The sequence below is a fragment of the Phlebotomus papatasi genome, chromosome 2 (assembly GCF_024763615.1).
Source record: "Phlebotomus papatasi isolate M1 chromosome 2, Ppap_2.1, whole genome shotgun sequence".
Classification (NCBI taxonomy): domain Eukaryota; kingdom Metazoa; phylum Arthropoda; class Insecta; order Diptera; family Psychodidae; genus Phlebotomus; species Phlebotomus papatasi.
In genome coordinates this window covers 14,356,126-14,383,046 of record NC_077223.1, presented here as the reverse complement: position 1 = coordinate 14,383,046, position 26,921 = coordinate 14,356,126, and the positions used below count along the sequence as shown (strand labels likewise).

Below are 26,921 nucleotides of genomic sequence, written 5' to 3'. Positions count from 1 at the left end.
TTGAAGATGTAAGAAAATGTACCTGACCTATAAAATCAAAGAATGATATATTCAGCATACAAAATTTATTACAAAAGAAATTAGTTGTAATTTGCAAATTTGTTATAGTTAATTGTATAGTTAATAAAAATATTAATAGCTCATGGTTTGAAATTCAGTGCAAGATATATGGTACAATATCCAAAAAATGCATTGAATTTTCAATTATAAAAATATCAAACGTAAAATTCTGTGATACAAAATAATTCATCTTTTTCAAAAATCCATGAGATTCAAATCTAATGAAAAATTTGGGTGACCTGTAATAAATTACTTGTGAAGGCCACTCAATGAATATTTCTCCTACATATACGATGTCCTATACTAAGCTCCCTGATTCTCCCAACCAATGGGAATTGGAAGGGAAAAGCTTACATCGACGAATTTTCCCAGACTCACAAATACCAATTTACCGTGAATTCAAGAGGGGTATGAAAGAGACTTTTCCGAGTTGATTGCGTACGACTAACTCAGTCTGAACTGAGCTCTCGAACCATTGACACTGCTAGTGAAAAGCTTGAAAATATTTTCACTGAGAATTTTCAGTGAATACTTTCCTTCCCATATTTTCTCAATTAGGAACTTTTAGTGGAACTCAAAAAAGGTTTGTGTTTTGAGAATACAGTAGTCAAAATGAAACAAATTTATAGTGACGTGATTAAAATGAAAACTACTTCAGTTTTTGCACAAATAGTGATTATGATTAGTATGCACTAGATATTGTATCATCTGCTTGAAAAGTCAAGTATAAATTGTGCTATATAGACAATAAAGAGAGAGAGAGTCCTCAACGAGGTAAGACGATATTCAACATTGCCTCAGACAAGAATCTTCCATGAGACAGTCAATTAAATCTCAACACAAACTATTTAAAAAGTAGGGGAAAATATGTGTAGAAAGAAATACTATAAAAATAAATTATTCCAACTTGGTCTCGAAGACACACCAAATATTTTCCTTAGCGACAAGCACGCGTGTAGAGAATTTAATAGTTAGACAACATTTTGTCTGGGGCTGTTGAACGAATTGGGGTGCCTCTCTGCCCACAATATTGATTTTTTTCCTTTCCAAACCAAACATGTGTAAAGTGAGAGCAACCAACCATGTCGCAGACCTTTTGCGCGATATTATTACTTCAAACTGTTCTGTACACACTGGAAATTTTCTAAAATTCATTCCCTCCTATTGAAAAACTCACTATTTCACCTCGAACACTCAAATTGCAAAAATGCAATATGACAAGTGAAAAATTAATTGAATATTTAGTCAGAAAGCATAATATATTAATAATTAGTCGTTTGAGTTTGGAAGGTGAAAAGACTTGAAAGATACTACGGCTTTGAACACTTAAAGATTCGATGGCAAATGTGAGGGAGGATGGGGCAGTTTTACACGGCTGAAGATTTATTTGCTATAAGAGTAATCGATACAAGACTCCTGTGATTCTTCATCTTTTTCACGCTAAAGAGGGGAAAACAAGAAAGATCAGTTGATAACACAAAGAAAATTATTAACAAAAATCCCCAAACCACATCATATCAAATCCGTACCTAAAAGAAAATTGCTATAAAAAAAAAGTTTAAAATCAATGAAAAAAAAATCCCAAAAAAACCTTTCCAATTGATAACTTGAAAGAGATGATATTTCCCAATCCCACACAAAATAACGATTCTTATAAAGTACAAAATACATAGTTTAGTCGCGTGACTGTGTTATCACACTTGCACATTAAAATTTTAATATAATTCACATTAATTGTCGCTGGTGAGAGTCCAAATGTGTAATTTGTGTATTTGAATCATTTTATATTCAAAATTTGATCTATTTGTTGGTAAAAAGGTAGACTTGGCCCGCAAAATTTGATATAAATTGATTTATAGCATTAATGCGAAAAATTAATGCGATTTTCTCTTTAATTTTTTAATGTGAAAAATATTTATGCTTTAGGTAAATTTAAACTTATTTTTGCAGGCCAAGTCCACTTCTTTATCAATAAATAGAAAAACCCCAAATATTAAGTGACTCAAAGACACAAATAACATATTTGGACGCTCACAAGAGACAATTAATGTGAATCACATTAAAATTTTAATGTGCAAGTGTGATAACGCCGTCAGAAGAAGTTTGAATTGTCCAACGAAAAAACGACCTTGTATTTTAAAACTAATTCTAAAATAAATGTAAAAATCCTTGTAGTCACTGAAGAAGGTCCATATTCAGGACCGAAAGCTCTGGGCAAGATTGAAGAAGTGTTGTTTTTCTTTGTGAAGTGGCTTCAAATCCACTGACCATCACCGGAGAGCCTTCTATTGATACATATCACGCCAGTTCTTCATCCAACTATAAGAGTAATATATTCAAACTAACCTAAATACCGTCAATTTCTCTTGAGTACTGGCTGTTATACACGGTTATACATAGAATATACAGCACAATTCATAGGTAAATTAGTATCAATTTATTTTCTTAAAAAATTATATTTTGAAAATAAATCATACGTGAAACTACCCCATCCTCCCCTATAAACGTACTTTAAGTGTAATTTGTGTATGTGCAATGCTAAATATAATGTACAAAAAAACCATATATTAAAACGACATATTCAATTAGGGTGAAATTTGGAAAGGTAGAACTTTTAAGAAACAGCTCAACTTCATTATGCATATCGTGGTGTCACATTAGGGAAACAAGGAGAGAGCTAAAAGTGTATAGTTCGCAAAATTTTAGGTGCACTCTTGTAGAGTAATACGATCAGTAAGATATTATACCTCGAAAGTTTTCGAATCACAATTGGTATGCACGGAGAATTACTCGAGTTGCTTGTAAAGTGATACAGAAAACAATTAATACGAAGAGTAATGCCCTACACACTTTCGACTTAAGCTGAGAGACGGCTTAACATTATTATAATCAAAATTATGATTAGATTACATTTCCAAATTGTTAAAAACTCGTTTTATATTAAAAATTCAAAGGACTCTATAGTACTAATTTTCTGAGGTTTGAGCTATAAAAAGAGACTCTCTTCCCCGTGAGGCCCGTACGGTACCACAAGGAATCCAGAGACACTTTCAGACTGGGCTTAACCAGTGACATTTTTTTTCTTTCTTATTTTTTGCTTTCCTATCTTTTCCCTTTCTCCTTCTTTCTTCTTTTTCTTTTTAAAATTTTATCTTTTGCTTGCTTGCCACGCATTTGTAAGAGGGTTGTACCTTGTTTGTAGTGGTTTTTAAATAAATTGAAAATTGAAAATTATAAAGTTAAAAGAGTTTATTTAAAAAAAAAATGAGGAGCATATTAACAATCCTTGGGTCGACTTATGGGGGGTCCCCCGAAAGTTCCAAGATTCTATCTCTTGCCGTTTGGTCTCTAGACCTGGCGACAGACGGAGTGACGGATAAATAGCGTGACGATATTTCTTATAAATTACCTGAAATGCGAAGATTTGCTGAGAAAAGTGGAAAAGGGGTGGATTTCAACTTATCCACATCATTTAACAAAGAAATAAAATCAGTTCTCTATCGTTGGAAAAAAATCAACTGGTCCAATTTCTATCACGACACATGAGCAGGGTTCACTGAACGAAAGTAACAAAACGTTTTGTAATTTTATGTAACGGAAGGGGAATTGATCTGATTTCACTAGCTTGCGCCACATATTTTATCTTAGCAAGTAACTGCAAGTCATTACCTCTTAACATTTTTTTTTAATTATAAAGGACAATGTGCAAAATGGTCCAACCTTTCGCCACGAATGAGACCTCTAATACCATCGAATAGGTATTGGCAATGGTAACAACTTTTGTTCTGGGACCGATCCAAAAAGTATGTAGAAAAAGCACTAAAACATGAAACATATGTATAAGAATTGTAATAATTTTTTATGCAAAACTCCTTTTATACAATAACGGTTAATCATATATTTGTCCTTTTTAAAAATAATTTGTAAATAAGGACTCAAAGAAATTTTTTCTGGAACTTCCTCTTCATTTTCCCTGCAATTTTTCAGATCTTCCTTATAAATCTTTTACCATCCTTCAAATTCATAAACAAAGGATTGTATCTAGAGAAATATTTCTTAAAGTGATATTCTTCTTGAAAAAAGAGTTAAAACTTCTAAAGATCGCAGGGTCCTAAAATATACCGTTATTTAAATACTTTGAGTAATAAATTCAGAGAAAAAATGTTTTAATTAATTATATTGAGAGCCTTTTGTTAAAATTCTTTAGTAACGGTACCTTTACAACCCTATGAACCTAAGCAATCCTAGCTTATTTTTAAAGAGAATATTTCTCTAAAGACGATAAAAGGATGCAATCGTGACAATAATTTTAACAGAATTAAAGAATATTCAAGGATATTTGAGGAAAATCTGAATACAAGAAAAATGGAGTGATAGGGATACAGTTACTTTTAGGAAAATGTTCCTTGAGTTCAGTTCTCTTTTAGAAAACGTTCTTTGGTGCCAACAACTTAAGATATGCCGTTATTTAAAAAAGCAAGTTTCATAAAAATTGTTCTACCCAAGAACCCTTGCTTTAAGATATCTGAAAAGTTGACGTGATGGACTAAGTTTCTTCGGGTGATATGTTCAAGATACACCAAGGACCTTTTATGTGTGTTACTAACATTTACAAACAAATGTTTGTTAAAGAACAAAACATGCTTGTTAAGTGATCATGTTACGCAAAATCTTTGTAAAATAGAACAAAATTTTACTAACTTTTTAGTGGGTTATACGACTTACAAACATTTCGTAAGTCTCCAGAAGGAATTCACAAACATTTACGAGCAATTTTACGAAATATTTTTTCTGTGTAAAACTGAAGGTTACAAAATTGAGCTTTCAATTAATTTTTAAAACCTGTGTCAATAAAGTTTTGGAACAAATCAAACCTCGTATTATAAGATTTGATATTCTATCTAAAGAATCTCAGATGAATATAAAATCAACAATGTGTACCCTTAAACGAACTATAACCGCATAAAAAGACATGTTTAAATTTGATAAAATCTCGATAAATATTTTTCTGCAGTTTTAGACACACTAAAAAAAATATAAATTTGTGTAGTATGTTGCAGGTGTTCGAAAAATCAACAGAATATTAAATATTATGTAATGAAGTTCATTTGCATATACGAACTTCTAAAGGCAATTGAAGCAACATTTCATACCATGAAAATGAAATGTTGTTACTTTCCTGATCCTCCCCAAATGCCTTTGTTTACCACCAAAAATGGGACATTGATAAGGATTAATAGGGACGAAACACTCCATTTTGTGCTGCAAGAGGCCTCACAATTCCTGCTAAAAAGTCGTTTTTGAAACTTTTGCCGCAACTCCACCAATTTAAGTTTTTGCGTGTTGAGATAATTCCATTAAAAAGGGATACAAATTGGGGTTGAAATGCGTCTAACACACTATGTAGGGATTTTTCAATGATAACAACCTTATTTATGTTATTTTATCGTTATGATGTACAAAGAATGCTATATAGTGATATTTTGCTTTCATTGCAGTTTGAGAAAATGAATCAATCGAAAATATCATTAATCGAGGATTTCCTGCATTTTTGATTTTATTTGTTTAGAAGTTTGATCTAATTTGACTTACGATAGAATTACCTTTTGCCCTATTCGTCATTAATTATCCTTTTGAGTTGAGAAAGTTTCTTGGCAAATCGTAAAGGTGTAGCAATTAACAAAGTGTAACCCTGAAATTGGAGTTCAAAGTTCCAATTTAATAAACCACCCCTTTTGGCGCCAATTTAGTTGCACTTTCTCCATCAGACTCAATTAGAGTCAGTTAGTATTTTCATAAAGGGTAGAGTAAAATAAAGAAGGGCATTGGTAAGTGCTTTGAAACTAGCATGTTGAAAGATTTCTAAGTATAACTACTGAATACTTTTCAGTCAATTGTATTGGATTTTAGCTAGACCTTTTTCGATTTTATTATTTTATTCTTATCCCTGTTAATATTACTAGCTTTCTAATCTCGGGAATAGCGATATGGAGTCATTTCGTCAAATTTTTATCAAATTTTGATGTAATTCCAGAAACGCGTATGTTTACGTTAAAAGGTTGCAGAGTATACATTTTGGGTGGTCAAATGATTCAACAACTCTACAGGATGTATTTTTCAACAAATTGATTTATGTTTGGATGTAATAGAAAAGCCTTTGACTCCTGCATAATTCGAAACCGATTCCAATCGGTTTCGACACAATAAAACGAAATGTGCTGAAAAAACTTTTCTAAATTCGAAATGCTCAAACTCGTGTTCATGTCACACGACTGCCTAACAATTTTATTTATCCGAATAATTTATATGAAGCTGAATTTTAGAATAAGAATAAATATTTCCATATGGAATTCATTCTAAGTTCAACCTTAGACTGTTCTTAGACTATTTTCCAACTCAATTTTTCCCCACAAATGTTCATGGACTCAATAACAAAAAGAGTGATATATTGTGATTTAATTATGAGAACAACAGAAGTTTGATTGTAGAGATCAATATTGCCATCATTCCATGAAATAGATGGAAAAACTTTCTAGAACAGTTTCCACACAACCAGTAGCAATTTCTCCCCAGTGAAGATAAATTTTCTGCACACATCTTGATGAATAAGGGGTATAAGCCAATATTGATTTGAGCTTTTAAAAGTGTTCTTATTGAATAGAGAATACTGAATTTTCTTAGAGTAAAGAAATATGAATTGAAATTCCTACGGAAACTTAATATTATAATTTTCTTGGTTTTATCGTCAAGGTGATTGTCTTTATTCATGAAAGTGTTAACCCTTTAATACCGGAAAGGAAATTAGCCAGTAAATTGTAAAAGAATCTTTAATTAGTGATAAAAGTTGGGGCTTTGCAACAGTATTTTAATTTAATTTCAAATAAAATTTAAACACTCTTCTAATTATTAAAGTTTGTTTTAGTTCTTTGGGACATTTTGACTAGAAATTAAGAAACTTATAAAAGTTTGAGGAAGCTTTTATTGTAAAAAAGATAATGTTCGTCCCATGTGGTTTATTCATCCAAAGCTTTAAATATAATAAAATCAAATATCTTCTTAAGAAGATAATCTTGATCAATTTAAAATTACTAAATGGGGTGTTGAACATTTGAAAGAAAATTTTATTTATTTATTTTATTATTTTTTACACACTTCAATTCAACATATGGGTATTTTTCTCACATTAAAGTTAAGCTCGAAAACAATTCCTTAATTCAAAAGGGTGGCAATGCGTCCCATGCTTTGCAAAATGCTCGAATTCTTGACATCGATGCTATTAGGGTAAGTGTGCCAAATTCCGGTCAGCTTGCAATTCCGGACATCTTTTTTGTTCCTCGAATTTCCATGAATTTTTAGTTTTTACATACTCTAGAGATTATACAATGCAAAAGGATAACCAAAAATGTAGCTTCGAGAATCGAGATGATGTAAAAAGGACATTGAAAGAATTCCCGAAATGCAAGGAACTATGAGAATGAAGGTGGCCGAAATAGGGCACCAAAGCTTTGTCTACAATTTTATTCACTTTAAAATGTATTAGGAATGAGTTAGAGTAAATAAAGACGATAAACTGTCTACAAGGTTCCAACCAACACTCCTTGAGAAGAAGCAATAAAACAATTAATTTGTATTAAACATATTAAATTTCAAATTTGAGAATTTAGCGCTTGCATGTAACTATGCCGAAATTTGGCACCCTTACCCTACTCCTATTAACTCATCAAAAGCATTTTAGCATTATTTACTGTTAAACAGTTCACAGCCGATTTAAACCGATTCATAAATCACTCAAAAGATTTCCTGATAAAATTGATTTTCTGATAAAATTTTGCTATCGGTACATTTCCGGTTTATAAACGATTTGGAACCGGTTCGATCCTATGAGAAAGACGAACTGATAGATTAAAAAAGCTCTGGTAAATGTTTGATTACTAAAAATTCTGCTTTAATAACGTTATTAATTGGAATTTCTTTAAGGGATTCATAGTCATTTTCGTCATATTATAACTGCTTCTAGCTCTACAAAAAGAGCTATAAAGCCCCAATTTTTCTATTTTTTTATAAGTTCTGGGATCTGGGTGCTGGGTGGTTATAGAGATAGAAATTTGGAGTCTTTGGACAGCCTCACCGATTATTAATATGACCTTCATCCCCGCTGACTTTACCTTTCCTTCCAAAATGGTGTTTTTTCTTGATTACAAGAAATAGAGTTGTGATTTTTTTCTAATTTTCAGTATGTCATAAAGATTTATTAAGCAAATATTTTACCCATATGCTATCAGGAATTCGAATACCTTTTCAAAAATACCCTTTCCTCAGTTGGTTGAGAAATACACACTCTAGATTGATTTTAAAGTTTGACCTTGAAAAATCTTATTAGGAATGGTCCAAGGTTATTCTCATATATAGATGAAGTGTTTTGGAGATTATACCGCAAAAAATAGAATGAAAGATGAAATTTACTGTAGAATAAGTATTCGAATTTTAAAGGTCCTGCATTCCCTTGTTATGACTCATTATGGTTAAATCGTTTTCAAAGGGTTAAAGACAAGAATTATACATTTCCATATGTAGTGTTTGAAGAGATTTATTTGGATTGCGAAACCCCAACTCTTGGAAATCCTCCCCTTCTGCGGTTTTCTCGTCAATTAAATGTACAATGCAGCCTCATTAGAAGCATAGGCCTATGAAAATAGTGGTGGTAAATCCACATAGAATAAATTAGAGTACAAAAAAAATCCTCGAAACACGCAAACGATTCCCTGTTATTGTTTGTTTGGGCGCCGTTAAAGACGATTCATATCTTAATAATTATTTGCCTCGCAAACGGAGAGAAAATCAATAAGTTTCCTCTATTCCTGTTTCTTCCAAAAAAAAAGACAGGTGCAAATTTCTTGTGTGGGCATCAGACATGAATAGGCGGATGATCCGCAGGACTGGTTGGTGGATCACATGGAGGGGAGAATACATTGTGAGGGGGTGTGCTGCCCAGTGGGAACTCCTGTGAACATCTGTCCAGCTGTTCACTCCCTGGATACCGTTCGGGCCCTCCATCAGACGGTTGTGTCCTTGCGAACAGCCCTAGACGACGCTAGGCGTGAAATTGATAAGCTCAAGAGGCAGATCCACGTGCAAAGTGATATCGAACAGGGACGTTTATTTCGCTCCAGTAACCCTGTAAGTCGTTTAAACCCTTTAACAACCAGTGAGTCACCGTTTCCTAAAAACATTTTTTTTGCTATAGGGGAAAACGTATTACCTTCGGACGACTCAAGCTTCAAACAACTAATTTTTTTTAGCACGTTTTTAATGAATTTGATCTAGGGGAAACTGGGGTACCACCAAACACGGGGTACCACCAAACAGTAATTTTTATTTCTAAACTACTAGGACTATCTCGATCATTCCTCAGTGGACAACCATCCCTATAGTGCCCATAAATTCCTATCGGTCTTATCCTCTGATATCCAATATCCGATTAAAAAATCGCAGTGTTTGGTGGTACTCTGTGTTTGGTGGTGCCCCAGTTTCCCTTAATTATAATATTATAATTTAATAGTTAGTCCAGTGCTTCAAAATTCCTAAAAAGGGTAATAGGTCAAATCCAATAAGAACATAGAAAAAAATTAGCTTTCCGAAGCGTATGTCGTCCGAAGGTAGTGCGCTTTCAACTAAAATGAAATTACTTTTTTGGATCTTCTGTGATCCACTGGTCCTTAAAGCTTTAATTCCTCCCTATTTCTGATTCAACTTTTTATTTAACACATGCAAACCGTTTCTTCTTCAAAGACCATAAATATTACCCAGGACTCTCCTCATGAAACACCAACAAGGGCAGAGGACACAAGCCAAACCACGCCAAAGAATGATCAGGTTTTAAAAAGTGAAGCGAGGAATACAGAAAGTACCTCGCATCACGTAAAAATTATTAAATCTGCAAAAGAAAATGAAAATAAAACACCAAGGGTCACCATTGATCCTGTTGTAAGTGTTACTACAGAACCCTCACAAGACGCTCACGAGGGAAGAATTAGAGGGATGGCCTCTAAAATAGATGTAAAAATTAAAGTATCTTCGAACATTCAAGTGGACAGCAGCAGTAGTTCTGAACAGAATACCCATAGGAGTTCCCAAGAAGATGATGGAAAAGATGAGAAAGTCCAGGATAAGACAACTGATGAGAAAGTTCCCGTAGATGTAGGTGGTCAAGAAGAGCAAGAAGGTCAGGCACGGACGGAAACTTTCAAAACTGATGGGAAATCTCTAAAGATACATGTGACGTCTGAAGAGAACTTGACCCTTGTGAAGTCAGGAGATGAAATCAATATCACACAGAACTCCAATGAAAATCTTCACCTGGATATCGATGATAATTCTGAAGATGGGGATAATTCAGTGTTTACAGAAGGAGCCCTAACACCAGCGGAAGCTGCTGGTCCAATTGATGAAGTTGCAACAGGAGAGGGAGAAAATCCCACTGGAAAAGTAAAGGATTTTTACATTCGTTTTTTTTATAATTTTAAGAAACCGATCCAATTTCATTTTTTCAGAAAAAGGATCCTGAACATAAAGATCAAGAAGAAGTCGATGACATCGAGCTGATATTTTCTTCAGATGACAACAAGGACCTCTTGCAGGAGGATCTTGTGTCCATATCAGACTATGAACCTTGGCAAGCACCAGGATCTTCAGGAACTCCAGTACTTGTTAACTTCTCTTCTCTGCCGAGTGAAGAGCAACCTCCTGATGAAGAAACTCCTAATGTAACTGGACGTAGAGAGATTAAATCCTGCTCAAGTGTCATAGAAAAGCACACGCGATTCCAGCATGAGAGTACGGAGGATTCAGATGTAGTTTCAGAAAATAGATACTCGAATAGTTTTGACCAGGGAGTAAGTTTGGATTTGAAGGAGTCCGATGATATTCGTCGCGACGAGAGCTTCGACACTTTTGACAATGTAAGTAGGACTTTGTAATTCTAGCGCACTTGACTGAGATGGAGTTTCCGGTTACAGGTCCCACCGTTTAGTCGAAAATGGACAAATACTAATGTTTTAATCGAGACAGACATCTCAAAGTGTGGCATTTCTGAAGAAGGTATCTTGGATAAAGGACGCCGGAACACATGCCCCAATCCACCAGCCTACAAGTAAGACATCAGTCCTGCTTTTTGAACTAACGTTGCTAATCTTGCTGCATAATTTTAGACCAATGGCTCATCGAGAAGCTCTCCTACACTCGAGATATACCAGATGTCCTTTTGGGGTGAAATTTTCCCGATCTGCAGCTAGGAGTCAATATGGAAATCAATATCGTACTACGAAACCACTTCTGATGGACACCTCCATGACTCAGGGTGGTCCTAAAAGAAGCAGCTCAGCTCAAACTGATATATCTGCTCTTCCTGAACACTGGCAATCAGAAAGTCACCTTGCCGGTGGTCTCTGTGAGGGACTCTACACCCTACCTTCGAGATTTACCCCTCGGCCTGGAACATCCGCCGGACGCTATCCTCTGAGGTGAGTGAGACATCAATTATGAATATTATGAAACCAGGAAATTGAGAATATTCTGATTTGAAATAGCACAAAAAGCAAGTCACTAATGCAGCATTAGGGGGTAAATGGAAGGAGGTTTTCCATTGGAAAATAGACATTCAATAATTTTTACATAACAGAATAATACATTGCTGAATATATATAGAAGGTAAAGGCATACCTAAACATGGGCAGAAGAACTTTCACTTTTGAGATTAAATCTTGGATTAAATTTTACATTAGTGTTTTAAAAATAAACGACAGTTTATTTTTAAACCAAAAACAATCCCATCTTGTGAGAGAGAAAAACACAGCCACAAGGGAAAGTACCCCAACTGCCATTCCCATCTCTGAATCACGCAATATTCAATTAAATGGGAATTGACAGGAAACCGAGTTAAATCCTTTCAGTCACGGAAATTTAATTGACTGCAAATTCCACTAATTGAATATGGACTTTCGAGGACAAATCTTAAGTCAATTTCATATAAATAAAATATACAAGATATAGAATTCCGCTGAAACATTTTTCTTATAATTTATATTCAATTCAATTTGCTTCCTAATGTTTACTGAATTTTATTTTCCATTAAAGCCTTTTCCAAAGGGGTGATTAAGTGCATTAGTCATGATTTTGTCAAGCAGCGAGTCAATCTATATTGTACAAATGTTCAATACGACTGTTATTTATGCAGATTTTAGAACTCAATATTTATTTATCTGGTTTTAACCCGATTTAAGATCAAGACCATTTTGATTTACCACATATTTAAAATTAAAGATTTATTTAATTATTTTAAACAAGAGACAGAGAATTTCTAGATCCACCGATTCACTTCAAATCATCAAACAGCAAAGTACAAAAATTTGGTTCAAGAAGCTTAAGATACGCCTCAATAAAGCTCTTTAATTATTTTTCGCACCCTGATTACCTAAAATATTAAAAATCTGTTTAAAGTGCAAAATTTAAAATTACTATTTAAATAAAATCTTCTCTTCCTCTTTATCTCTTACACACTCAAATTTTCCTATATCTGATTATGTTTTCCAAAATTGTTGTATGGTTTCTTAATTGAAAAATTTCATGCTTGGCGCTTTATTAAATAATTCTATTATTATTGTTATCAATTTCTAATTACGGGCTAGTTGACGTTGAATCCGTTGAATCCACGCCGTAGGTCCATCTAAGGTTGGATCATCTTTGTTCCCTTAAAATATTTGATCTACCCCTACAGACAGACTTTTCTGATCAAATCCTCCTCGTTATCCTGACAAATCAGATGTCCAGTCTATCGCAGTCTATTTAATATAATTGCAGGGCCCGTTAAACTTAATATGAAGTGAAGCTATTTTTTACTTTTCTTCGTAAAAATTTTGCAGATATTGCGCCACGAATTAAACAAATTTACTCGTAGTTCTTGTATTATTGCGGCGAACATTATGAAATATGTATTTTTAGATAGCTTTTAATGCAAAATTTCGGAATATATCAGACTGACGAGTCAATTCTCTTGAGAAAATAACTTGCCATTAGTCTTCAGTGCCTCTATGCAAAAGCGTACGGAAAAATGAATGTCGAGAGACCCCTGTGTAAATGTTTAACAAAATTTAAGCTCCGAAATCGTTCTTCCTCACATTCAGGACCAAAGATTCAAAGGATTTACGTTTCAGACGAATGAGACGGTCTTCAGACTAAAAGAATTAACCCTGTTCCCAAGGATCTCAAATTTCTAAATAACAGTAAAATTTATTGCTTTTCAGAATTTAATTGATCATTTGCCTTTAATAATCTAATCCTAAGTTAAATTCTCCTGAAAAATTTTAAATGGTAAGAACTTAGGGTAGGTCAGCCATATGGCTAAGTCTTGGACCTGAAGCCCGTATAAGGAGCCCTACCTCTTTGAAAAAAAATGTGTTGAACTTTAAGTTTAAGCGTCGAGAAATGAATTAGAATTCACTAACCTATTCTATCCCAATCATCTTCTTCGTACTAACCACTTTTAAACCGGTTTCCCGTTTTCGCAGTCTTAGGAAACCAATTAATCGCTCAGGGCGAACTGCGTAGTAAATATGAAATAGCTATGAACACTGCGATTTAAAATATATATATATATATATATATATATATATATATAGGGTGGAGTCATCACTTATAGACGTTATACACTTAAGCGGTCTTCAGACTAAAGGTTTAGTCTAGTTCCCGAAGGTCTCAAAATTATAAATAACAAACAATTTAATTGGGTCATCAGAATCAGCTGTCTACACATTATGAGCATTTTTTAAAAAAATTCTTTAAAAAATTTTTTAAAAATTTTTTTAAAAAAAACTGTTTTTTTAAAAATTTTTTTAAAAAAAATGCCTCCACACTAGACTTAATTTTTGTAAAAAATTTCTGACAGATTACTCTCAGCATTTCGCTTGGGATTATTTTTCATGAAAATTTGTCATTTGAGTGGTGGAAAAAGTGTGAAAAGTGTTTGTTGGAATTCCCTGGGATAGTTGTTAGTGAATGTTCGTGGAAAATTTTCCAAAATTGCAAAAGTGCAGTGTTTTTCTACAGAAGTTGTTCCCAGTGGAATCAATATTCCGGAGTGTGTGAACATAACCTCAAAATGTTGTTTTTCCCTAAAAATTTTGTGTGACTATCGCAGTTATTTATGTACAGAAATTGTTTTTCTTTGCGATAATCTGGAAACCAAGACATGCTCATCAGAAGAACCGCAGAAATTACTCGGAAGGACAAATTTGTTACCAGGAACAATGGGTAGAGTGGAGAAGAAGGTGTGCAGCTCAAAAGATCCTAGATTCCATTGATCAGCAGCTCTTTCTGGAAAAGCTTCAGGACTTCAGGAAAACTTATGGATACGTTTGGATGAACAGGAGTATTTGTAACCAAGAACATTGACGTAAGTACTATGAATATGCTAAAAAAAAACTCGCTGATTTTATTGCAAAGCTATTCCTGCAAAAAATTCAGGACTACAATTGGAAGAGCATGATAGTGGATGAGGGGAAGGACTTTGAGGAATAATTAGAAAGTGCTTCACCAAAATTCCTGCAAAAATTGATCCAGTGCAACTCTACAAATTTGATTCCGGATACTGGATGACACTGATTTGATTCCGGACACTGGTGATAATTATGATAAGTTTTATGAAAAATAAATTCTCATATCTTGGTTTCCAATCCGAAATCTTTTATTGGTTATCCGGTGTACATTAAAGCCTTCTCCCTCTATCCACTACTGTCCAAGCAGGAGTCCCATGGAGGAAGCAAAAGTTTGTAGCCATCTCATCCTTGTGCTTCCGGATGGGAACATTTCCATCGTGGTTGAAAAGGAGGAATGATGGAAGGTGGTTCTGGGGCTTCAAGTGATGGGCTGTGGTAACTACGGATGACTCTTGTATGTACTAGGATCTCCTCAGTGGCTCTGAATAGGTCTATTGTCTTGAATGATTTACCAGGTTCATGTTCCAAAATTCTTCAATTTCCTTCTTTCCATTCATGTTTTAATATGGTGCACGAGGTTACTGTACCATAACAATCTTCAGAATACACAGACATCACAACTTTCGGCAACGTCAAAAGAAAAATCAGCGAAAGTGTTCCTCCAAAGCTGGCTTTGATTCCACTGGGAACAACTTCTGTAGAAAAACACTGCACTTTCGCAATTTTGGAAAATTTTCCACGAACATTCACTAACAACTATCCCAGGGAATTCCAACAAACACTTTTCACACTTTTTCCACCACTCAAATGACAAATTTTCATGAAAAATGTCTCGAGTTGCTGTGATTTTTTAAAAAATTCTTTAAAAAACTGTTTTGTAAAAAATTGTCCCAGTGTGTAGAGGCATTTTTTTAAAAGATTTTTTTTAAAGAAAAAACCTTGATTTTTTAAAAAAATGGGTCGTTTTTTTACAAAATCGCCTACACACTATACAAATTTCTGTAAAAAATCCAGTTTTTTTAAAAAAAATTTCACTAGTCTGGAGGCGATTTTTTTAAAGAACTTTTTTTAATGTCATTTTTTACAGAATTTTTTGATAATGTGTAGGACCATTTATTCTGGTTATCCAATTCTAAGCCATAATTTTCCAAAAAATCCTGATTGATAAGACATTAAAGAAGTTAAGGTATATGGCTAAGTCTTAGATCTAAGGCAGCTTGCAGAAATCTTAAATTCTTACCTAAAACACATTTCGAGAAATCATAAAATGATCAGTTTAAATGATCAGTGAATAGTTCTGATTTAATGATCAGATCATGATGTGATTAACAATTTTGTGATTTTTCGAAAATAATCAATGGACTAATAGCAGAATTGCTGATTTTCCCATTTTAGTTCACTAAAAAAATGGCTTAATCGCCCTTGCTATTTCCTTTTATTGCTAAAATTCTATTAAAAGAGCAATTTATTTCCTCTTTTTTTTTGCTCTCAATATAATGCTTCTCCCTTATTGACATAAAAGGGCCAGTATCTAGATAACTATGAATAACAATTTTGTTTGTTTATTGATAAAAATTGTAATATTTTTATTAATGGAAGGGTCTTCGCAAACACTCTGGCTTCGAACACTTTATTTTTTCCAATATTCTAATGAATCTGATCTATTTTTTTTCAGGAAATGTATGCTTTATGACTAGCTGTTAAAATATATTGTCACAGGTCAGCTTCATTAAAGTGGTATGGGAAAAAATATAGTGTTCGCAGCCAGGGTGCAGAGCTTGAAAGCTTTCCCCTATATAAAAATTTCTTTGAAAATAACTGGTGTGAAAACTAGGAGGTGACCTAATTTTTCATAAATCCCCAATATCCTTATTTTTCTTCAAGAAACAAAAAAGTCATAAATCAACTCAGGTTGTCCTGATACATATACCGCTGTTTATCATTGTATTACCCTCCAATCTGTGCCTGATTATTGTTTATCAGTGGGTTACAATAGTGTTAAACAGATAAAATGAATCAGTAAAAATGAAGTTAATGGGGCTATTCAACTTAGCGATTTTTTTTCGTAGCGTGGCAATAAATATCTTTTATTGATTCAACAATACTTTTACTATTGGCAAACAATAATTTCAAATAACAATGAATTTTTTTATCCATTCAGACCATCAGAGAAAACGCAAGAAGCTCGAAGGGTTCTATTAAGCGACATCCACTTCACAAGTATGGTACCTGAACTTTCACGCTCTGCTGATCATCTCTGCCATGAAGGTGAGACGAAAGGTGAGAATAAGGACAATCCAAACCATGGAGCTGCTGCAGACGTTGAAAATCTGTCTCCGGGTTACCACAAGGGTCCTTTCTTACGCACTCCCGACTATACCACAAGGGGGTGAGTTTGCCTTTTATCTACTATTGAGATTCGGTTCCTTATTATCTATAAGACAATTTATCTAAATTATCTCTAAAGATACACTTAATTAAATTGTTGTTCTTTTTCCAAAAATTGAATTGTCGAAAATTATGTGATTTATATTGTAAATAGATAACCTTTAAAATGCTTTTTCAAAAATAAATTCGTTTTCATTATAAACTCCAAATGTAAGGATTATTATACGATATATTTTGGTGAGAAGAGTCACGAAAGCCTTTGAAAATATGAATGGGTTGCCTATGACAAGTCTCTCATAGCAATTTTTATCTGTGAGGAAAAAAGTATTAAATTTAGAATGTACGAGAATGAAGTTATTTTCCATGAACAAATTAAGGCTTATGTTTCATTAATTTGATCACATTTGCAAAACTGATTTTTCGGATTCATGAATTGATAAAATATTAATTCATGACTTTTCTCGTTTCGAAACCTATATTATTTATTACTCGGCTGACTTGGCTAATACATTAAGATTAATAAGTTCTTAGTACATTCTTAATCCATTGACTTAATTCTAAGTTTTAAGTATAACTACTTAAAAAATATATGAAAGCCTTAACACTAAGCATTTAACTAAGGCCTCTGTGTATGCCCTTAATTAATTAAATTGTATTAAAAACATGAAATTTTTAAAATATTTTCCTTACAGAAAATAACAATTATTACCTACTTATTTTCCAAAATTGATGCACTGGTGAATATTTTCTAAATAATTTTGATTTTTTGAATACGAATCCGCTTTTTATTTTAAAATTGCACAAAGATTCTTTTTCCAGAAATCCTTTTATTAAAAATGGCCACTTGGGGTAAAAAGTAACAAAAGGTATAGAACAAAAAGTAACAAAAAAGCGAAGCAATTTCTGATGTCTCATGGCGAAAAGAAACGTCATTATCATGTCTCGCCGCTTGTTGTTTGCATTGGTCAAACAATTTGCAGTCTTTTGTGTGTTTTTTCTAAAATAGCTTGAAAAGCGCTTTCCTTGTTTTCTCACTTTTCTCGCAGAGAAAACGGTGTTTTACAAAGGTGTAGATGAATAAATTTTCTATGAAAATATGTCCTCTCGGTATTTTTTTAAATTTACGGAAGCCCTTAATGAAGCGAATCAAAATATGATAATACCCAATGTCTGATACTATTTGCCCCAGCATTTTTGAGAATAGTCACAAAATTACCTTTTAGAAATCGGCTCGATAAACGTACTTCCTTACAAAATAGAGGAAAATTACTTTCACAAAGTTGTAGAGCGGTGAATTTCCTATAAAACTGCGCTAATTAGAAATTTTTGAAGCGCTCGAGTAGCTTGTAAAAAAATAAAATATCTGCTTTGTAACTTTTTGCCCCAGTCTCCCCTATATGAATGCCTTAACAGTAAGCACATAGTTAAGGCCCTTGTATGTGCTCTTAATTAAGTAAATTGTAATTAAAAGTAATAAAAGTATTGTTGGATAATGAGCTGGCGTGATGGATATTCTGTGGGTATACTTCACAGTAATAAAAGTACTTTCACAAAGTACTGAATTAAGGACTGACTTAAGGAACGGTTGTAGAACATGGTTAACATGTATCAGTCTCATTCTCTATTTCAATTTCCATCCTTTGCAGCCAGGTGTCATTACGTTTGTCGCATTAATTAAGGATTTAATAAGTACTTATTTAGGACTTAAGACTAATACCTTACTTTGAGTTACCTGGGTAGTGACAGTTTTAGGTAGTGATAGTTAAAAACTACCCAAGTAACGAATAAAAGGATTTAAACGTCAATATTATGGTATTTCGATTTAATCCAAATCGGTTAATGCCTATTGAAATTATTATTCTTTATTTATTATAATAATATTTTCATACTGAAATTAGATTTTCCAATATAATTCTCTTCTCAAATGTTAATTAAATGTTTTTAACAGGATCACACCGAGTGCTAGTCTGAATTCAAGAGAAGCATCCCAGTGGACAGTGAATGAGACAAGCTTTGGTACGCAAACACCCATCACTGGGATGTTTTGGGGTGCAGCCCGAGGGGATTCTTTTGACTCCACAAGAAGTTATTCCGGTTCTAAATGCTTTGGTCCTATTGGAAAACATCATCGCTCTCGGAGTGTGCCCTCAGTAAGATGTGCTATTTGTCGACAAACGAGGATACCTCCATCTTCTCACATGCGCTTGTCAGAGAGCATGCACTATACACCTCGTGTGGCAATCCAGGAATCATGTCGTGGTGTCCAAGGATCCCTGCCTGATCTTCGACATGAGTGCTTATGTCCTGCAAGACGCTATCATGCTCATTCATTTGCCAGAAGTCACGGTGACTCTAGTGGGTCAACTGATAGTCTTCTTGATGAAGCTGAAGACTTCCTCAAACGCTCAGTCGATGGGATATTCCATCATGAACCAATGCACTTGGTCCCCGAAACTAAAGCAGTTAATCGAAGGTGTTCAGAGAATGACATTCCCAGAGGTAAGTTATCTAATAATTACTACATTTTGTGAAAATTAAATAAAAGTAAATTTTCTCCCAAAATTTAACCAATTTCATTTGAGAATTATATCTGCAAGAAAATGAGACACGTGGGTATATTTAACGACCCAAAATTTTCTCTGCCAAAAGAGAAACACTAAGCAAACTAATATCTCTTAATTAGTCGTTACACTTTGACCTTATGGTTTCATATTGCGTCATGAAGTAAAATCTTTATTTTCTGAAGTTGTGAAATGAGAAAGGAGTGAGAAAAATATTAAGAACGGCAAATTTTCACCAAATAGAACCCTTTATAATCTTTGATAAGCACCCAACTGTGAAATGTATCTTTCTCCTAACTGAAAATATATTGATTGTACTTTATTCTAATTTTCCGTTCAAACGTAATAAAATTTTCTTGCAGATAACCATTAAAATGATTTAAATTCTCTAAATCTTCTATCAATTTTTTCTCTTAATGCTCGAACTCAAAAATAAATCAATAATCCATATTGAATTTAAATTATTTAAAATTAGAGTGCGTATAATAGTAAATAATACTGTTTTTTTTTTAAATTTATTATATTTGTATGTTTTTGCTTCGGAAGGTCATAAATACTTCAACTTCTCATTTCGCAAATGATATCCTAGAGAAATTTTATAGATTTATGAATTAAGTCACATTTGTGTGTCTATTTTTGCTAGGATTCATTATGCTTCCAGCCTTTTAGATTAGGAACATGAAATCAAAATTGACAATCCACATCTCCGTCTCACTGAAAACTTTTACATGTCCATCTTACTCTTTTCTAAAATTGGATAAAATAAAATTAATTTTGTTGTGATGTTTTAAAGAACAAGAAAAATGCGAAAGGGCAGAATAGACATATGCAAAACGTTATAGCGAGGAAAGGATATGAATTTAGATTTCATGAAATTTTCCTGATCCAAAAGGTGTATAATGCCATTCCAGGAATAGAGGTCGAATGGGTCAAAACGGTCAAATGGTAAGAGATATCGATTTTCAATCAACGGTGATGACCCCTTTTCCCTCTATTAGTGTCCATCAAACAGAGACGCTTTCACATTCCCCCCCTAACCCTACCCATATTAAAATCAATTTCTTTGAAATTGATGATGTTTCTTTTAATTCTTTTTTCTTATTGCTCTTACTCCAGAGACGTTATATATGATCTCTCGATTTTTTTAACTTCCAAAATTTCCACTTTCTATCCATCGGACACTACTTTTCTCATATCTTCGCGTTTCAGGCTATTTATGAGAAATTAATCACCTTATTTGTCCGTCTGCACGCCTGTCTATTTATCTATCCGACCGTTTTTCACGTCTAGTGCCCAAACGGTTAGAAGGTTAGAGACTTTGGACCCTTTGGACACTCGTTAGAATCCCATATAAATCGATCTTGGGTCCATTAACATGCCCGTTATCCCCACACCCCACCATTTGCTCTCTAAAATTATGTTTTTGGGATTGTTCGAAAACACGTCGTGAGTTTTTTTTTCCATTTTTGAATGTGTTTTAGATTTACCTTAAGCGAACATTTCGTCCATACACGAAAATTCCGTTGAACCATTCCTAATTACGGAATAGTATATCATGTTTGAGCTCTTTGATAAGATATTAAAATTCTTCATAAGCCTGAACCGATTCCAATCGGTTTTATGAGCCGGCAATGAACCTATTCATAACCGATAACTAAATTTTATCCGAAATTCAATTTATATTAATCCTAAGGTTTTTTGGGCTATGTTTTGAGTGATTTATAAATCGGTTCAGAAACGGTAAACGGTAAATGATACGAAAGAAATCTGAGGTATAACATTTAAGTCACGTGTTCGAGCACTTCACAAAGCCTTGAATGCTTTGCCAGCCCATTTCTAAAAAATTTTAAAGTGAAAAGTCAAAATACTAAATTATTTACCAATCAATATTTAGCAATCAATGTAGGTTACATTTTAATTCATTTGGAAAGTCTATAACTCTAAAAATTCTGAGAAAGTCTAAAATATTTTCAACCGATGAATCGGAATGAGTTAGTAATTGAACATTTGTTAAATCAGAAGTGTGCAAGAACCGTTCGAAACCGAATAAACGTCAAAGTAAGTCTGTTCAGGTAGCGTTTGACCATTAACGTACAAGTTTCATTTGACGTTTGTTCGATTTCAAACGGTTCTTACACACCTCTGTATTAAATAGTCGTTATCTTTTCAGACTAAATAAGGCATTATGGTTCTATTCATTGCATTCAAAATGTAAAATATGAGGTTATGTAAAAGAAATTTTGCATGGACTCTGAATTAGAATTATTTTTGTATGGTGTTTCCCCAATATTGTTGAATTATATTAATTTGTTCAACACATTCCACCTATTTAACAAAAAATTCAATTGATAAAATTCATTAAAGTTATTTTCCTTAATATAGGAAAAGTGAATTTTACTTGAATTCCGTTATGTCTTTGAAAATATTGTTCAAATTTGAGGAGTGAGAAATGTCATCTAATACCCACCAAATGTTCAAATTTGAGGAACTCTACTGTATTAACATAAAATATTTTAAATCCATTCTGCTGTTCAATTGGCTACAACTTTGCAGCTTTGAATGGTTTAAATTTCAAGCCAATCAGAAAACTCGATGGAACTAAAATATTTTATAAAGTCAAATTTGGATAATATATAATTCTTTGAGGATTTACTGTGTTATCCTAAATATATTTTTGGTATTTTAGAGGCTTTACCTTAGAAGGAATATTAAGGAAATCACTGTTTATTCAGAATAAACACCTCGATCACTATTCATATTATTTATTAATTTGATTCAAAGTTCTTTTTCTAATAAATGTAAGAGATCATTTCATGTGCTAATTATTTTTAAATTACAGTTCTCAAAGGTTAAAGTCTTCTCTACACGTAATTAAATACTTTATCCTAATCTTTTGTCGTGTTCTCTGATGGGCTGGGATAGAATTTTGAATACTTCCACGTTGTAACCAATCAGACAAAGCCAAGATACAAAAATACTTAATTTCGCATTGATAAAGCATAAATTTGCAATTGACCCCTATGTTGTGACTAGACTTTAGATTTTTTAAATTAAAACTTCATGAATTTTTTTATCTTCTTTGTATTTAAAGATTTTATCCCACCGAAGCAGTCTCTTCCTTTTCTTCCGAGAACCCCAAAATGTCTCAAACCCGGACATTTAGCTAAAGTTATCTTAAAGAATGGTCGTGTAGCCATAGGAAAAATCCGGTATATTGGACCCGTGGCTTCCATGGTGGAATCCAGTGGTGATAACGGAGAGGAAACTTTTGTAGGTCTTCAATTAGCTACCACTTTTGGTGATTGCGATGGCACGATTGATGGAAAGAAATTCTTTGATTGGTAAGTCAGAATTCCATCTGGTTATGATAAGTTGGGGTTATTTGGAACCAGGTCTAATTCGGAATTTTGAAATCTTCTAACAGTTTTAAATGGGGAAAGGAAAAAAAAACAACGAAGGAGTACTCTCGAATGTAAAGGCTTGTATTTCTTTCTGGTTGTCTTTTTCCCTTTTACCATCTAAAAGTGAGAAAGCTCAAAATTCAAAAATAGACGTGATCCAAATTACCCCAACTTACCCTATAAACTCTAGTTTATGAATATTTTAGATTGATTTCTTATATCTCTTGTCCTAGTGATCCACTTCATGGAGTTTTTGTACCTTTTAAGAAGGTAATTATGGCGTGGTCAGCTTAAATATCCCCTCATTGCCAAAAAACAACCCGGAGAGTGTTAAATGAAATTTTGTGGTTGATCCTGTAAAACTATTATTCTCTATTGCATTGTGTTCTTCATATGATTTGTGTGATATTTAGTTATGAAAAGCATAGAAAAAAATTTTAGCATCTTAATGGCACAACTTTGTCTGTACATTTCACATAAAATTGAAGATTTAAAGCAATATCTTATAGTTTTTTTCTGTAAATTTATAATAAAATTTAATTTATTTAACATATGACACAGCATTATTGCCAATTGTATACGTAAGATTTTAATTTTATGTTTTATTTGAACAAAGAGGACAGTTTTATATGATTTGTGTGATATTTAGAAATTAGTTTTTTAATAATTGATTTTTAACAAGGAATACCTAACTAATACTAAACTGCAGTTGTAGGGAATAAAATTAAGCTTTAAGTGGCATTTTGTGTCCCTGGAGAAATGGAATAACTAGAACAAACAATCGCTATACACATGTAGTTTTAAAAACAATAGAACAAGATGTTATACTAAAAAATATTCCATATAAATGTAAAACTAGAAAAAAATGAAACACGAACTTACGAAGGCTCACTGTCATAATCAAATAGAAAAAGAAAAGAATTCTGTAATTGCTATTACACGTTTTTTTACAATAATAAAAATCTTTCTACTGACCTCAGTAAAATCATTTGCAAGCAAAGAAAAAAGTAAAAAATGCAAAATACTTCAAGATTCTCAATGATCCTTAAAAAGACAAATATTAAAATGTTATTCAGATATATTTTGTACATTTTACAAATTATTTGCTTTTTTTCTTAAATTCGTAACCACCATCTGAGATTTTAGCAATGCTATTTGCCATCATTGTAAGTCCTAAAATTAAGGAAATGCCAAATTACAATATCTTGGGTTTGCATTGTTTGCGTACATTGATAGAATTCATTCTATCGAATTTAACGCATATCAAAGTGAATTTCTTCAAATGCAAATGCACATTCTGCAATTTGAACCTAAATTCTATCAACACAAAAAAAATAATGGGAACTGATTGTAAAGTAAAAATCAATGTAAAGAAACAGAATGTTAAATATCTTATCAAATATGAAAACATAATAAATGTGTATATATAATTAAATGTTTTAGAGAGAAATGGTTCATGTGAGAGAGAAATATCATTGAGTGTAAAAATGAAGGAAAAAGTAGAATTGGGTGTAAAAACAAGATGAAATAAAAATAATATAAAGCTCAAGCAATTATTTTCTTTTACAAATTTTTGAGAAAACCTTTTTTTGTTGTATTCAACTTTTTTCTTGTCTGGCTAATACAAGGTAAGAAAGTCACTAGCGCAGTGCTATAATAAAAAATTATTTTTCATGCACTTATTAAATAAGATCTTTGAATAAAATAAGTTTTTAATAAGTACTTATTAAGTGCCTAATTAAGGCATTTTTGGGAAAAAAAAACATTGACATCTTGTGGTAGAATGTGGAAATTGGAGTAATAAATACGTTGGGCACGTGTTAACCATTGTTAAATGGTTAATAAGACGTTATAAAAACTATTACTGAATAGGACTATGAATATGATCCTGCCAGTCTTCACGTCTCTCACGTATTCGTCTAAAACGTGGATCTGAGTGCTCAGTTCTCAGCAAAGAGAATTGTGAACTCTTGGCTGCGTTTGAGAGGAAAATCCTACGACGGATTTTTGGCTCTGTATGTCAAGATGTCAAGAAGGACGATTACGGAGCCTATACAACATTGAAGTATATGAGCATGAGCGCTACCGAGACATAGGGGTGGTTCGGGACGTTTGACGAATGAATTACTTTCAAAAATACACATTTTTGGGAAAATAAATGATTATGTAGGTAGGATATGCTCTATATTTTTAGATAGCCAATAGAGAACCTGTGTCCAAGGGATTCCTAAATTCTGACAATCTTCTCTATAGTCCCATCACCACATTATTCAGGAGTGTATGATGCCCAATAAACTCATGTTCTGAGAGTTTAACTTATTAGATTTTCATTATATTATTCTTTTACTGCTCGAACTCAAAGAGATGGTAGTTATATAATCCACTTTTCTTCAACTTGTGAAACGGCTATAGGCCAAACGGTAAGAGATATTGTCTTCCGGTCTTCGACGACCCCCTCCCCTCATAAGTCAACATTATCTAGGACAGTCTTTTTTCCTCTTATCCCGTCATTCAGATCCAGACGCATCTGGAATTTATACACAGGAATTTGAAGAGCTTCTCCGGCACCAGTTGAACCTACCTCAAGCATAGTGTGAGTTCCAATGTGTTTATTATGTTTTCAAGTATTTTTAAGTTTTTCTTTTTGGAGAAATGAAAAAGAAATTAGGAAATTAAAAATGTTTCAAAGCTGCCGGCGCCTTTAAAGACCCTTTAAAGACGATTGAAAAATGAAATTTTTCCTATGTTCATCTAAAGTTGTGTCATCTAAATCTAAAAAGTCCGAAAAAGTGATTTTTTTCTGACCTCCGTTTTTTGACCTTCTCGTCCTTAAAGGGTTAAAACAACTTATTCTCGGAAGTACTTATCATGTTGTAATATGAAGTATTTAATTAAGGACTTTCAAAGGTTCATATTTGAGTACTTAGTTAAAATTTACTCTGTATCATCATGCCGTTTTACCACTGTTATTACCCTTATCCGCCAAACTCAAGGTTTGTTTTATTTTCAATTTTTTTTTAACCCTTTAAGGACGATTGGAACACCGGTGTCCCATAAAGAAAATAATTTTTCCTGACTATACCTAAAGTTTTTTTTTTCTTTGTACATAATTGTACAGTAGAAGGTTGAAGGAATCTACAATATTTTTGCAAGTCTCTAGTTATTTGCTATGTTAGTAAATATTTGATCCTCTAACGGTGTTTTCTTTAATATGCGAAAAAAAGTTCTAAAACAATGTTTTCTATGATAATTATGATCCAATAAAGTCGAAAAAACCATCCATTCTTCATTATCTCTTTTAGTTTAGGTGCTAGGTGAGAAAATATAACAATTTTTTGAAACTCTTTTTGCTTCTAAAATTCACATTTTTAGTTTTTTCAAATTTTTTAAATAAAATATACAAAGTAGAATGACATATCTTTCAGTAAAAAATAAATTGATTTTAGTCAGATAACTTTAAATCGGTATTTTTTATGGAAATTGGAAATGAGTTTTTTTGCACAAATATTTTTTGTTGCTTTTTCTCTGACCTGTCACACAAAACTGGGAATAGCAACAAAACGAAGAGTCAAAATGAGTTCAAACTTTCAAGAGATGTTTATAAGACTATTAATGCCCAACGCACAATAAAATTTGTTTTTGTTTTGGAAAGAGCTTTGGATTGGGAACTAGGTGCCATAAAAGCTCCAATCGTACAATCGAAATCATGTTGAGAAATATCAGATTACGGCTGTTGTAATAATGATAATCCATATTTCTTGCCTTTTGAAATAGATTTGGCATCTGTGAATACACATGAATTGATTTTAACTAAGAAGCTACACGAAACACTATGTGGATGTGAAGACAAAATCGAAAATTGACACTCTGAATTATCTTTGACATAGTGACACAGTACACAGAAATATAGGACGACTCATATAAAGGTTATTTTGGCATTTGCCCTAGAAATATTTCATGCGATTCTAGAAAACCACGGAAGTTTGCACGGAACCCAAGAATACTTCAAATAATATTCGTGA

The 26,921-nt window shown here is 32.9% G+C and overlaps 1 protein-coding gene across 2 annotated transcripts; it reads left to right on the top strand.

Annotated features, from left to right (window-relative positions):
• The first annotated feature begins 502 nt into the window (after nucleotides 1–502).
• Nucleotides 503–24,448, top strand: LOC129802676 (uncharacterized). Of its 2 annotated transcripts, none has more exons than XM_055848677.1 (10): nucleotides 503–643; nucleotides 8,940–9,237; nucleotides 9,850–10,545; nucleotides 10,611–11,018; nucleotides 11,076–11,209; nucleotides 11,268–11,579; nucleotides 16,711–16,938; nucleotides 18,886–19,436; nucleotides 22,590–22,839; nucleotides 23,133–24,448. In XM_055848677.1, exons 2-10 carry the CDS (start codon nucleotides 9,013–9,015, stop codon nucleotides 23,191–23,193), a joined length of 2,865 nt encoding a protein of 954 aa, XP_055704652.1. In that variant the 5' UTR covers nucleotides 503–643; nucleotides 8,940–9,012; the 3' UTR covers nucleotides 23,194–24,448. The 2 variants fall into 2 exon arrangements, with proteins under 2 accessions (XP_055704652.1, XP_055704651.1); XM_055848676.1 differs by having other exon boundaries at nucleotides 509–834.
• Nucleotides 24,449–26,921: the final 2,473 nt, after the last annotated feature.